The sequence below is a fragment of the Lacerta agilis genome, chromosome 3 (genome assembly GCF_009819535.1).
Source record: "Lacerta agilis isolate rLacAgi1 chromosome 3, rLacAgi1.pri, whole genome shotgun sequence".
NCBI lineage: Eukaryota > Metazoa > Chordata > Lepidosauria > Squamata > Lacertidae > Lacerta > Lacerta agilis.
The window spans coordinates 115,967,783-115,983,064 of record NC_046314.1 but is presented as its reverse complement, the minus strand read 5'-3'; the positions used below and the strand labels follow the sequence as shown (position 1 = coordinate 115,983,064).

Sequence of the window (15,282 nt, the reverse complement as noted above, 5' to 3'; positions counted from 1 at the left end):
CCAGCCCCTGCCATTCGCAAGACACAGGTAAGCAGACACCGGGGCTCGTGGTGCTCTTGAAACATGCCCCCCCCCCAAATATCTATAGTATGGCCGACAGCGGACCGGACCCCTGCTGAAAAAGTTTGCTGACCCCTGGTCTAACTCATACTCAATTTGCCCCCCTTAAAAATCAAATTGCCCATCTATGAGGCATGTGCCCCATGTTGGGAACCACGGGTCTAGGCCCTCAGGCTGAGGCAGAAAGAAGAAGAAATTTGCTCACGAGGAAGAGCCTTTGACAAGAACTCTTGCAAAACAAACATCGCCCCCCCCTCCAAAAATGAAAAAATGAAATCTGACCCGAGGAATTTCTCACAATTTAATTTGCCAAAAGGAAGAATCTCATGCTGAGCTCCTGAGCCAAGACTTGCCTTAGAATGCGACTCTGGGGCAACATCAACTTTAAAAATAGCCAGGGAATAAAATAAAGAAAGGAGAGATGAGTTTGGAACGCTTTGCAAAGACATCCGAGCCCCCAAAGACGAGGTTCGCAAATAATAATTTTCAGACATTGTTGCAAGCAATTTTCTGCCGTGTAGAAACTTTGCAGATTCATCCTGGAGAGGGATTTGCCAGCTTGGTGTAGCGGCTAGAGTGCTGGGACTAGGACCTGGGAGACCCGGGTTCAAATCCTCACTCAGCCATGAAGCGCACTGGGTGGCCTGCGGGTCAAGTTTCCGTCTCTCAGTCTTGGAGGAAAGGCAGGATGCTGGACCCAGTGACATAGGGAGGGGGGTGAAGGGGGCGGTGCGCCCCGGGTAACACCCTGGAGAGGGTGACACTCTGGGCACCCTTCCCTGGCTCTCCTCCGCCCAGACGGGCTTCCTTGGGGCTTGCCCGCCGGCAGCACGCCGCTATGGAGTGCTGCACGTTACTGGTGGACCCCAAGCAAGCCCGTCCCGGGCTCACCCGCTGGCAGCGCGCCGCTCCCAGTGCACAGGTGCAGCGTATAATGCATGTGTCGTACACACGCTGCACCTGCGCATTAGGAGCGGTGTGCTGCCGGCGGCCGAGCCCCAGACGGGCTTGCTCGGGGTTCACCCACCGGTAGCGTGCTGCTATGGAGTGCTGTGCGCCCACAGCGGGCCCTGAGCAAGCCGTGGAGCAAGGCTGCCTGGCCTGGGGCTCGCCCACTGGCATGCGTACTGGGAGTGAAACCATGCCCCTGGGTGCTTCCGGGTTTGCCGCCCCGGATGGCCGGGCAGCTTCCTCCGCCCCTGGGCTGGACCCTTCTTTCTTGGAGGTTTTTAGACAGGTCAGATGGCCACCTGACAGGGATCCTTTAGCTGCGGCTCCTGCATTGCAGGGGGTTGGACTACAGGACCTTTGGGGGTCCCCTCCAGCTCCACATTCTATGAGATGCGCTGAGAATGCAGCTCCAGCGAAGGCTGGCCCACTGGGGCTTTGCAGGGCACTGTCCCACCTGCCTTGGTGTTAGCAATCACACCGTTGAGAGTTGGAGTTCACTGTTTATGAGCAGACACATGATCTTCACAGGGTTGTCAGGCCTAATGTGCACAGCAACACATCACCAGTAGGTCTTGCTCCCATGAAGTAGTTGGTGAGACTGAAGGTCCCCACCTCCCCACAGCTGCCTAAGTCCCCTCCTCTCCAGGCTTCTCCCCAAGCAATCGGAGACTATTCCAGTCAACCTCTCCTCTACCCTTTTCATGCCTCTTCTGGTTCTGGGAAACCAGGGGAAACCAGGGAGAAAGGGAGCTCATTGCAGCAGGAAGGAGACACCTGTGACTCTTCACCAGCCTGACTCATCTCTGCCTCTTGACTCAGCCATTGTGGATAGTAACCTTTGACAGCCCCCCCCCCATGAATTTGTCTAATCCTCCTTTAAAACCAATGAAGATGTTGACCATCACTGCCTCCTGTGGGTAGGAGTTCCATAGTTTAACTAAGTCCTTTCTTTTATCCATTCCAAACTTTCCAACATTCGACTTCATTGGCCATCCACAAGTCCAAGTTCTAGAAGACATCTGAGGGCAGCCATGTAAAGGGAAGCTTTTGATGTTTAATGTTTGTTATGTTTTTATATATGCTGGAAGCTGCCCAGAGTGGCTGCAGCAACCAGGTCAGATGGGCAGGGTATTATTATTATTATTATTATTATTATTATTATTATTATTTTATGAGAATGGGAGACAAACTTTCTCCATGCAGTGTAATATTTTATAGCTTTCTATCATGTTGCCCGTCACCTCCTGGCAAATAGAAGGGGAAGAAATGGAGGCAGTGAGAGATTTTTCTTTCTTGGGTTCCATGATCACTGCAGATGGTGACAGCACTCACGAAATTAAAACACGCCTGCTTCTTGGGAGAAAAGCAATGACAAACCTGGACAGCATCTTAAAAAGCAGAGACATCACCTTGCCGACAAAGGTCCGTATAGTTAAAATTATGGTTTTCCCAGTAGTGATGTACGGAAGTGAGAGCTGGACCATAAAGAAGGCTGATCGCCAAAGAATTGATGCTTTTGAATTCTGGTGCTGGAGGAGACTCTTGAGAGTCCCATGGACTGCAAGAAGATCAAACCTATCCATCCTTAAAGAAATCAGCCCTGAGTGCTCACTGGAAGGGCAGATCCTGAAGCTGAGGCTCCAGTACTTTGGCCACCTCATGAGAAGAGAAGACTCCCTGGAAAAGACCCTGATGTTGGGAAAGATGGAGGACACAAGGAGAAGGGGACGACACAGAATGAGATGGTTGGACAGTGTTCTCTAAGCAACTAGCATGAGTTTGGCCAAACTGCGGGAGGCAGTAAAGGATAGGCGTGCCTGCCGTGCTCTGGTCCATGGGGTCATGAAGAGTCGGACACGACTGAAGGACAACAACATGTTGCCCCTTATTTTCCTTCTCTCTAAACCAGGCATGGCCAAACTCAGCCCTCCAGGTGTTTTGGGACTACAACTGCCATCGTCCTAAGTTAACAGGACCAGTGGTCAAGGATGATGGGAATTGTAGTCCCAAAACACCTGGAGAGTTTGCCTATACCTGCTCTAAACTATGAAATCCTGAACTCTCCTAGTTTCTCCAGAGAGGAGTCACTTGGTCATTTTAGTTGCCCTGATTGTCAACAAAAGGATGCTTTTCCAGCTCACCTGGGCTGATGAGAGACACAAAATCAACCAGGCATGGACTTTTGTACGAAAGAAGGATGATCTGGCTTGGTTTCTGCTGCTGAAAGGCAATCCTGGGCTCAGCACATGCCCAGAGGCACCCTTTAATTCTAAATTTGGTTGTATTCAAGGTAAAGGTTCCATCAGTGCAAGCAATTGTCTCCTTGAAAAACAGAAGGCTATCCCCCCTCTCTTCTTCTTCTGCACCCCCTAAGCCTTTTCTGGGGCTTACCCAACCTTCTGGAACAGATTTGGCGGGTGAGGTGCGTATGGGAGGAAGAGGCGGAGAGGTCCCCTTGTGCAAGCAGAAGTCATTCTGCTCATGCAGCTATTTAGTTGAGTACTGCCCTTTATGACTTATGCACCTGAGTAAATTTGGCTGGAAAATTTCAGGGTTCGGGAGCGACGTGGGATCCCCCAAGCCCAATCTGCCCAGCCCTGTGATAGAAGTTGCACAACTTCTGAGCTTAGTTTAGTAGCAACCAAACCGCCCATTCCCCAGGAGCAAAGCTTAATTTCCAGCGCTTGTCATCGGCGAACATAATTTAGTTCCTAATATCCCCTAAACTATGAGGTCATTTTTTTTTTTTGCAAGTTTTCATATATACGGAGTCGGAATATGAGCTACTTACTGCAGAAGGGGTTTGCAGAACGCAGCTGGACTCCTCACTTGGGATAAGCAAGCTGAAGCCTCATCGAAAAGATGATTCCTCTCATTCTGGTTGCCGGGACATCATGTCAATGGAGGAAAGAGCTGGACACGGGTGGGCAAGGAGACCCCCTCCCCTGGATTTGGCTCTATGGCTCAGCACAGAGGTGGCTGCAGAACAGCGCTAGACCCAGGTTTTGACAAACAGGCAGCAGTAACTAAGTCGGGAGAAGAACCTGAGTCCGGAGGTTGCCAAATGAGGTGAAAATTTGCCCTCTGGGAGAATCTCCCAGCTCTTGCCAGGAAGCCAGAACAGCAGCTGGAGAGGTGGGTTTGGAAATGGGCAGAGAAACAGCCCCCTCCTCGGCACTGCCTGTGGGGTAGCAAGTCAGTCCCTGGTTGGTTTTGCAAAAGGGTTTTCCAGTGTATCAGAGAACTGCCGCTGGCAGGCAGTTTTGCAGAAAGCCCCTGCAAAATGACCCCCAACTTTTTCCAGTGATTGTTTAGGGGTCATTTTAAAAGGGCTTTCAAAGTCTTCAGATGATTATGGGGAAGGTTGCTGCCCCCTATCTAAGGGGCTGTGCAAAGAAAGTCCTGTTACATGAGTGCAGTCCAAGGAGACTATGGGGTTGCAGCGCTCATCTCGCTTTCAGGTGTTTGTCCACAGACAGCTTTCCCGGTCATGTGGCCAGCAGGACTAAACTGCTTCTGGCACAATGGGACACCGTGAAGGAAACCAGAGCACACAGAAACGCTGTTTGCCTTCTCACTGCAGCGGTACCTATTTATCTACCTGCGCTGGTGTGCTTTCAAAATGCTAGGTTGGCAGGAGCTGCAACAGAGCAACGGGACCTCACCACCGTCACGGGGATTCGAACCCCCGACCTTCCGATTGGCAAGCCCAAGAAGCTCAGTGGTTTAGACTTTCCCTAACCCTTAAAATCAATTTTTATTTGTTTGAATTCCCCAAATTCCTGTTTTTATTTCCCTGCCTTACTGGTTTTATGTTGTGTTTTTATTTTCATGATGCTGTTTATTTATTTTTTATGGCTGAGAAAAAAAATATTAAGCAGTTTACAAACGCTTTTAAATACACAAACCAACCCCAAGGATTCGGCGGCTGTTGCATTTGGCAACAATCCATTCTGCTTCGGAAATGTCTCGCTCTGCGTTCATTTATCGCTAACATCTTTCCTCTGTGGTGTTGAGATGGGCTAGTTTGAAGGATGGGGTCTTTCTTATTACAAAGGGTAGGTTTGTGCAAAGATAGCCAAATGGTGGGAACCGATCAAATTGGAACGACCCAAAATCAAGAAGCAAAATGTTTGCCGTGATGCTAATGGAACCAGGACTGAAGATGCCTGATTGGGATGGCTGGTCCAGCTGCTGTACATGCACTTAGGATAGCTTGGAAGGCTCAGTTGGTTAGGGTGTGGTGCTGATAACATGAAGGTTGCAGGTTCGATCCCCCTATGGGACAGCTGCATGATCCTGCATTGTAGAGGGCTGGACTAGATGATGCTCAGGGTCCCTTCCAACTCTACATTTCTATGATTCTGTGCGGGACTCTCTCTTAATGGCGCCAAAAGGAAAAAAATAACCTCCGTCCTAACGAACATGCCGTTCCCTTTCGAATGGAGATAGCTGGCAATGGAAATGGCTGAAATCATAGAACCGTAGAGTTGGAAGGGACCCTAAGGCTCATCTAAAGGTAAAGGGACCCCTGACCATTAGTTCCACTCACTTACGACTCTGGGGTTGTGGCGCTCATCTCGCTTTACTGGCCGAGGGAGCCGGCGTACAGCTTCCGGGTCATGTGGCCAGCATGACTAAGCCGCTTCTGGCAAACCAGAGCAGCACACGGAAACGCCGTTTACCTTCCCGCCAGAGCGGTACCTATTTATCTACTTGCACTTTTGACGTGCTTTCGAACTGCTAGGTTGGCAGGAGCAGGGACCGAGCAACGGGGTCTCACCCCGTCGCGGGTAATCGAACCTCCGACCTTCTGGTCGGCAAATCCTAGGCTCTGTGGTTTAACCCCTGCAATGCAGGAATCTCAGCTCAAGACTAGCCAACAGATGGCCATCCAAGCTCAGTTGAAAACTTCCAAGTAAGAAGGTTCCACTGTTGAACAGCTATTGCCGTCTGGAAGTTCTTCCTAATCATAGAATCCTAGAGTTGGAAGAGACCCCAAGGGCCATCCAGTCCAACCCCCTGCCAAGCAGGAGACACCATCAAAGCATTCCTGACAGATGGCTGTCAAGCCTCCGCTTCAAGACCTCCAAAGAAGGAGACTCCACCACACTCCTTGGCAGCAAATCCCACCGTCCAACAGCTCTTACTCTTTGGTCAGAGTCTCCTTCCTTGCAACTTGAAGCTACTGGTTCAAGTCCTACCCTCTGGGGCAACAGTGACCAAGCTTGCTCCACCTTCCATGTGCTCCCATCAATGCCAGTCAGCCAAAGACAATCAGCGCACAACATCCAGTCTCTCCCTGTTCTATTCCAAACAAAAGTCTTCCGTAACTGGTGTGTCTTCCGCAGGTTTTTGGGTGTGTGTGTGTGTTTTGAGTTGTGGTCCAAAACATCTGGTGAGCACCAGGTTGGAGAAGACTCTCCCCTTCCGTGCCTCCGCCTTCCTGTCAGAAATCCATTTGGAATCACTTTCTAAATCACTCTGCTGTTTATTTGGCCTGGCGTCCGACTCAAGTGTGTTCCATAAACCCTCGGCGCACTTTCTGCGTCACAGCTGCCGCTCTCATCTCCACTGAGTGACCTCTCGGCTATTAAACGATTGTTCACAAGCACAATTAAAAGAAAGAACGACTTGCGAAACTTGAGGCCCGAGGTCTAAATTATTCTTGTAAACAGAGATGGAGAGATTAGATATGTATAACATTGGGAAGGCTTTCTGGGCGGACATTAATTTGCTTTCAATCTTATCAGGGCCAGATTTGACATCAGGAAAAGTGAGGAAATCTGTCTCAGACCCAGATTCCCCGGAGATCCTATAAGAATAGCCTGCTGCTGGATATTAATTTGCTTTCAATCTTATCAGGAATTTGACATCAGGATTTGACATCAGGAAAAGTGAGAAAATCTGTCTCAGACCCAGCCTGCTGGATCAGGCAAGTGGCCCATCTAGTCCAGCATGCTGTCCTCACAGTGCCCAACCAGATAGAATTGTAGGGTTGGAAGGGATCCCCAAGGGTCATCTAGTCCAACCCCCTGCAATACAGGAATCTCAGCTAAAGCATCCCTGACAGACGGCCACCCAACCTCTGCTTGAGAACCTCCAAGGAAGGAGAGTCCAAAATCTCTGCTTCACTGTCAAACAGCTCTTATTGTCAGAAAGTCAGAATCTCCTTTCTTGTAAATCGAAGCCATTGGTTCGAGTCCTACGCTCCAGAACAGGAGAAAACAAGCTCGCTCCATCCCTTGTAGGACAGCCCTTGAGATCTTTGAAGATGGCTCTCGTGTCTCCTTCCAGTCTCCTCTTTTCCCGGCTAAACGCAACCAGTTCTTTCAACCGTTCTCTAGAGGCTTGGTTTCCAGACCCTTGATCCTCTTGGTTGCCCCCCCCCCCTCTGCATGCATTCAGATGCCTCTGGGAAACCCGCAAGCAGGATTGGAGCACAAGAGCCCTCTCTGCTCCTGCAGTTTCCAGCAACTATTATTCAGAAGCACAGTTGCTTGCAACTGCGGAGAAATAGCAAAGCTCCCATCAATAGCAGCCATCGGTAGCCCTCTCCTCCTTGAATTTGCCTAATCGTCATCTAAAGCCATCTAAGTTGTTGGCCATCATTGCCTCCTGTGGGAGAGAGTTCCACAGTTTAACTTATGCTGTGTGTGAAGAAGTCCTTTCCTCAGGCATTCCCCTCTGTTTTGGGACAGATATCTTAGCACCAGTCAGGTGGCCTGCCCTGAATTCACTGCGCAATTGGCTGTCCTCGGGTATGGTATTGGAAATTAAGATTTAAAGAGCAGTCCAATCCACTCTTAAATGTGGAACAGGCTGGGGGGGGGGGATTCCATCTTGCCCTTTGCCTCAGGCAGCAAAACATCTTGGGCAGACGTGAGATCTTATCTTGTATACGAGATTTTATTCCTCTCCCCGCCCCAAATAGACTCCATACCCCTGTCCTTATACCCAGAATGCTATAATGACAATAACTAGGTATTTTTATAAGGAAGAACTGTTTGTGCTCAGAAAGGAACAGTCGGAAGATAACCTCCTGGAATGAATATTTGCAGCATGCAGAGGAACTCTGAGCTCACCACTTTCATCCCGGATATTTAGATTTTATTTACATCTGATGCTCATGCCAGCTTGCAAAGGATGGGAGACACATTAATCTCTTGGCATATATGTGGAGTGAGAGAGGTCAGAAACATTATTACAGTCTGCAACTCTTAGTCATTACTGTGTGTGTCCTTTTGAGTAAATCAAAGAACTTAATTGGGAGAGAGAACATTGTTGTTTCACCCCAAAGAGCTCAGAAAAGTTTCCATGAGAGGCGTACTAGTCGGTTCAGCCCAGTTTCAACTCTCTCTTTGCTGGATTTTGCCTGGCTCTGCAAAGTCTTCCAGGAGATCAGAGACTTCCCCCATCTCTATTCATTTATGCCTCCTCTCTAGACAAACCTTCCCCGACCTGGCGCCTTCCAGGGGTGCTGGACTACAACTCCCATCGGCACCAGACAGCTCCCCGCCAACATTCCTCCGATAAAAATAGGAGAAATCAAGAAGTGCCTCCCTCTTTTGATCTCCTGCACACCTGAATGTCACCTGCACAATGACGTTGGTCACCCTGAGCCAAAGGCAACCTCTCTGCCTCACCTACTTTGCAGGGTTGTTGTGCTAGGGAAGGGGTTGTGTACAACACCTTCCATGAAAGGTGGGAATAAGACCTTTTATCGCCTACAGACAGCCACCCAATCTTAAACAGTTCCTGACCCACAATAATACAACAGGACTCAACATGGACACTGGTACCAGAGTCTGCAATAAACCCAGATGCCAACTTTGCTGCCACATAAGCCCGGACAACACCATTACTGGCCCCAACAACATCAAACATACCATCTCAGGACTATTCAATTGCTCATCTTCCAAAATTGTGTATGCAATCAAATGCCAACAGTGCCCTTCAGCTCTCTATATTGGACAAACAGGCCAAACCCTACGCCAAAGGATAAATGGGCATAAATCTGACATTATTATATAGATTATAGATTATTATATATATAATAAAAATGTCCAGTAGCACCTTAGAGACCAACTACAGTAAGTTTGTTCTGGGTTTAAGCTTTTGTGTGCATGCACACTTCTTCAGGTCCCATCACCTCCTGGCAAATAGAAGGGGAAGAAATGGAGGCAGTGAGAGATTTGACTTTCTTGGGCTCCATGATCACTGCAGATGGTGACAGCAGTCACGAAGTTAAAAGACACCTGCTTCTTGGGAGAAAAGCAATGACAAACCTAGACAGCATCTTAAAAAGCAGAGACATCACCTTGCCGACAAAGGTCCGTATAGTTAAAGCTATGGTTTTCCCAGTAGTAATGTACGGAAGTGAGAGCTGGACCATCAAGAAGGCTGATCGCCGAAGAATTGATGCTTTTGAATTATGGTGCTGCTGGAGGAGACTCTTGAGAGTCCCATGGACTGCAAAAAGATCAAACCTATCCATTCTCAAAGAAATCAGCCCTGAGTGCTCACTAGAAGGACAGATCCTGAAGTTGAGGCTCCAGTACTTTGGCCACCTCATGAGAAGAGAAGACTCCCTAGAAAAGACCCTAATGTTGGGAAAGATGGAGGGCACAAGGAGAAGGGGACGACAGAGGATGAGATGGTTGGACAGTGTTCTCGAAGCGACTAGCATGAGTTTGGCCAAACTGCGGGAGGCAGTGAAGGATAGGCGTGCCTGGCGTGCTCTGGTCCATGGGGTCACGAAGAGTCGGACACGACTGAACGACTCAACAACAACACTTCTTCAGATATACTGAAACAGAAGTCACCAGACCCTTAAATATAGTGAGAGGGTGGGGTGGAGTTTTTCTCAGGAGGGTAGTAGTAGATGGGTGATTGACTCAACGTGGTTACTTATGTTGTAAGTATTGCATTTCCCCATTGCATATCCAGTTCATATCTATTTACTGTTCATCCTTATGTTCTAATTAGGTTATTCTTACTGCACGTTTCTGTATCAGTCCTGCTAGTGATTTAAGTTGTTTACAATAATCCTTCAGATAGTCACTAAATTCTCCCCATTCTATATGAAAACATCTCTCTCCTTCATTCCTTAATCTTCCGGTAATGTTCGCCATTTCTGCATACTCCATCAGTTTTTGTCGTCAATCTTCCTTCCTTGGAAAGTCTCCTCCTCCTCCTCTCAAACCTCTGCCCTCTCCCTTAGGAAAAACTGCCTCTCTCCACTTTTGCAGCACACAAATGTTTCCTACTTCTAAAGGGTTAAGGATCGAGAAAGTCACCCGGGTTCACACAACCGCATGACGAAGGGTTGTGGCTGCGCTCTGGAGCAATAAAACACTGAGGTCACCCTTTGGTTGGCAAAGTCAACGTCGAGTCCCCAAAGAAAACACAGTGCTGTGAAAAATAAATAAATGGCTTTTTTATTTATATTTTTGGAGAGGTGGCTAAGCTGCGATTTTAATCCTCACTGCCTCTCCCCAGCGATGGTCCAATATGCATTTAATTACCGGCCTGTTCTTAGCATCGATTTACAGCGCTCGGTCTCTCTCGCCAGCCAAACAGATGGAAGCGGAGGTTTCATAATAAGGACAGCTACATTATTTTTTTCCTGACATTAACACTTATATCAGGCCCTTGGCGAGGGCTAGGGGGCTTGGCGTGGACCCCAGAAACAGCCGCTCCCTTTCTGAGGCCGGCTGCAGCTGTGGAGAGGAGCTCGTACACTTCCGTACGGAACGTGGGTGATCACGGCAAGGTTTCATCCTGCAAATGGGGCCGTGTTCAAATACCTGGGGGTGCCCCATAGAAGATGGAGCAAGCTTGGTTTCTGGTGCTCTGGAGGTGAGGACCTGGACCAATGGATTCAAATGGCAAGGACAGAGATCAAAGTTAAGCTCAGAAAAAAAATGAGGAAATGAAAGATTCTAAAACGGACAGATGCATCCCTCCGTAGCTGGGCTCTGGGATAAGGGACTAACATCTCCTCCCTGTCACAGCAAACAAGGGGGATGTTTTCAGTGAGTTGTCCACCACAACCCCTAAATCCCTTCCACGACTGCTTCAGATCGTGCAGATCAGTGTGTACACTGTGGTATAGAATCATAGAATCATAGAATCCTAGAATCCTAGAGTTGGAAGAGACCCCAAGGGCCATCCAGTCCAACCCCCTGCCAAGCAGGAAACACCATCAAAGCATTCCTGACAGATGGCTGTCAAGCCTCCGCTTCAAGACCTCCAAAGAAGGAGACTCTATCACAAGAAGAGCGGTGGACTTGAAATCTGGATGTCAGAGGACTGTCCTCACCGGCACACAAGGAGTTGCCAGGGCTTTATCGGTATCACGAGCCCCTGTCCCAGATACTGAGCAATTCATCTTCATCCAGTGGGGGGAAGCCGTGATCCCTCTAGTGGGGAGGGGGAGATGGGAGCAGGAAATAGGAGTCAGGGCTCTGACAGGGGAAGAGAGCCCTCGCTCCAGGCAGAGGCTGGAAGAGAAGCACCCCTTGCATCTCCCCATTTGCGCAGGGGGGGGAAGACGCAGAGGGGGTAGGCGGGGGTTCCGCATCCCGCGCCTTTTATGCTGGGTAAAGAACCGGAAGGGGTCATTCCCGGACTCTGCCGAAGGATGAGCTGGACATCTTTTTCTTAGCTGCACTGTATATAATTGCACAATAAATAAACTTAGTTTCAGAAGATTCTGCGTCAGCCTGGTTACTCATGAGCAGCCACTGAAAACCTTACACTGGTGAACCGGGTTCGCTTCCCCGCTCCTCCACATGCAGCTGCTGGGTGACCTTGGGCTAGTCACACTTCTCTGAAGTCTCTCAGCCCCACACGCCTCACAGAGTGTTTGTTGTGGGGGAGGAAGAAGGAAAAGGAGAATGTTAGCCGCTTTGGGACTCCTTCGGGTAGTGATAAAGGGGGATATCAAATTCAAACTCTTCTTCTTCTTCTTCTACATGAAGTTTTTGTTTTCATGCCTTTCTTTTGCTCTGAAGTGCACCCCGCCCCCCCGTCACTTAACTTCCGATCAATCTCATAAGGACGAGCTGCACAGCTCAGTTTGCAAGCTGGAATGGGCATCTGTTGTGGGACAAGAGACCGCCACCTGATACCTCCCCCCAGGATGGGCAGGCTCCCTCCTATGCCAAGGAAGGTCTTGGGGGTCATTTCCATGCCAGGAGAAACAGCCCTGAAACAGATTGGCAGATAAATGGGAAGGCGGAATGGAGCACTTCTTTGTGGTTGAACTATGGAACTCATTGCCACAGGAGGCAATGGTGGCCACCGTCTTGGGCATCTTTAAAAGAGGATCGGACAAAATCATGTGACAAGTTCGGGAGCACATTGGGCTTGGATGTATCTGTCCACACCTATAAAGTCAATGGGGGAATCAGTGTATTTCCAGGCAGATAAGACTGTTCTGTTCCAACATTTAAAGTGTGAGCATCTGTGATTAGTAAAACTGAGGGGTTTGTTTTTTCTTTATTGATGGCTTTATTTACCATATATATTTCAGCTTCTGCCTTCTCAAGGTGGCGGACTCTCTTCCATTGGATGTTTTTAAACAGAGGTTGGGTGGCCAACTGTCGGAGATTCTCTGCACTGCAGGGGGTTGGACTAGAGGACCTCTGGGGGTCCACCCAGCTCTAAAGTTCTGTGATTCTGTGATCAGCCAATCCAATAAAAATGATCTTTTTAATCAGAGCAGCTGATGAAGGCAGAAGTTGAAACATTTTGCACCTAAATAAATAATGACCCTTGCTTTGATAATCACACAGACGTAGATATTATTTTACTGGTTAACCGAATCCTAAAAGGCAGCCAGGGCAAGCTTGTGTGAGGTGCTATGTATGTGAGGCTTTTATAAATCCACACACACACACACACAGTTGCATTTAAACAGACATTTAAATGTAAAAGTAGAGATACTGGTCCCATCACCTCCTGGCAAATAGAAGGGGAAGAAATGGAGGCAGTGAGAGATTTCACTTTCTTGGGTTCCATGATCACTGCAGATGGTGACAGCAGTCACAAAATTAGAAGACGCCTGCTTCTTGGGAGAAAAGCAATGACAAACCTAGACAGCATCTTAAAAAGCAAAGACATCACCTTGCCGACAAAGGTCCGTATAGTTAAAGCTATGGTTTTCCCAGTAGTAATGTATGGAAGTGAGAGCTGGACCATAAAGAAGGCTGATCGCCGAAGAATTGATGCTTTTGAATTCTGGTGCTGGAGGAGACTCTTGAGAGTCCCATGGACTGCAAGAAGATCAAACCTATCCATTCTCAAAGAAATCAGCCCAGAGTGCTCACTGGAAGGACAGATCCTGAAGTTGAGGCTCCAGTACTTTGGCCACCTCATGAGAAGAGAAGACTCCCTAGAAAAGACTCTGATGTTGGGAAAGATGGAGGGCACAAGGAGAAGGGGGCGACAGAGGATGAGATGGTTGGACAGTGTTCACGAAGCTACTAACATGAGTTTGGCCAAACTGCGAGAGGCAGTGAAGGATAGGCGTGCCTGGCATGCTGTGGTCCACGGGGTCACGAAGAGTCGGACACGACTGAACGACTGAACAACAACAAAGAGATACGTTTTGTGAGCCTAGAGGTGTGTCAGAAAATTTGGAGAAGAGGGTGATCTGATGGACAATCGAATTCTGAGTCACACATTTCATAGAATCATAGAGTTGGAAGGGACCCCCCAGAGACATAGCCTGGGCATAGAATCATAGAATTGTGGGGTTGGAAGGGATCCCCAAGGGTCCTCTAGTCCAACCCCCTGCAATGCAGGAATCCCAAAGAATCCCTGGCAGATGGCCATCCAAAATCTGCTTTAAAACCTCTGAGGAAGGAGGGTGCACCACTTTCCTTGGATCAGGCCAGTTTGTACTGGGAATTGTAAAAACCGAACCACTCAGCCGTCCCTGTTCCTTGAACCCTCGAAACACAGAAGATCTCGCATGGAGCTCTCTCCTGCTTTGGACCCATCACTTACCATCATCGCACAGGTTCAGCTTTGAGAGGTTCTTTCCGTCAAACTGCTCCTCGAAGACGGACCCGTTCTCTCTCTCGCCAAAGGTATGGAGGTACATGGCTTTGTTCTCCATCTTCTCACCTGCGGGAGACACACGGAAGAATCCAGTCAGGGAAATGAGGGAAGAAGAAGAAGAAGAAGAAGAAGAAGAAGAAGAGTTTGGATTTGATATCCCGCTTTTCACTACCCGAAGGAGTCTCAAAGCTGCTAACATTCTCCTTTCCCTTCCTCCGCCACAACAAACACTCTGTGAGGTGAGTGGGGCTGAGAGACTTCAGAGAAGTGTGACTAGCCCAAGGTAACCCAGCAGCTGCATATGGAGGAGCGGAGAAGCGAACCCGGTTCACCAGATTACGAGTCCACCGCTCTTAACCACTACACCACACTGGCTCTCGTCATAGCTCAGCAGCAGAACTTGCATGCAGAATGTGCCAGGCTCAGTTCCTGGCATCTCAGGAGATGGAGAAGTTGGAACTACTGGGAGATCAGGATGATGAAGGGTCTGGAAACCAAGCCTGATGAGGAGTGGTTGAAGGAGCTGGGTATGTTTAGCCTGGAAAAGAGGAGTCTGAGAGGAGATAGGAGAGCCATCTTCCAATATCTGAAGGGCTGTCACATGGAAGAGGGAACAAGCATGTTTTATCCTGCTCTGTGGGGTAGGACTCGAACCCATGGCTTCAAGTTACAAGAAAGGTAGGTAGGTAGTTTATTTTGGCCATTTGGCCCATATCACATAGCAAAAACACATTCATCATAATACGCGCAAAATAATAAAACAATTTAACAAATTTAAACAATACAGTACAAAACCAATTTTAAAATAACCCGTTTACACCCTTCCATCTAAGTCAAACCGAAATCTGAGTAGTCCAACTGAACTAATTTTAAGTTAGTTATTTTCTACATTGTCATAAATGAGCAGAGAACCATTCCTCTTCATTAATCAAAAACCTAGCAACCGTATGGGATCTATTCAGTTCCTTGTCATTTAGTAAGTAAATTAACTTAGCATCCTGGGTTCCATCATAGGTTTTCTTCAAAAGTGGAAACAAAAATTTTGACCGAGCTGCTGAATGAATTTATATATGTTGTAAGGATTCTATGGAACTGTTGCTACAGTCGCAAAGGAGGGAGATTTGGCCATTGGAAAGTCTATTACCCAAAACATTTGATGGAAAAGCATTAAATCTGGCTTTTTATAAAAGCGTACCTATA

At 48.2% G+C, this 15,282-nt stretch overlaps 1 protein-coding gene across 1 annotated transcript in view; it reads right to left on the bottom strand.

Annotated features, from left to right (window-relative positions):
• Positions 1–15,282, bottom strand: part of LOC117044681 (scavenger receptor class A member 5-like) — a 29,861-nt gene that overhangs the window by 5,204 nt on the left and 9,375 nt on the right. Inside the window, exon 2 of the mRNA XM_033145492.1 lies at positions 14,029–14,148. Coding sequence (XP_033001383.1) covers positions 14,029–14,140 — 112 coding nt within the window. The 5' untranslated portion in view covers positions 14,141–14,148. The remainder of the gene's footprint in view (positions 1–14,028; positions 14,149–15,282) is intronic.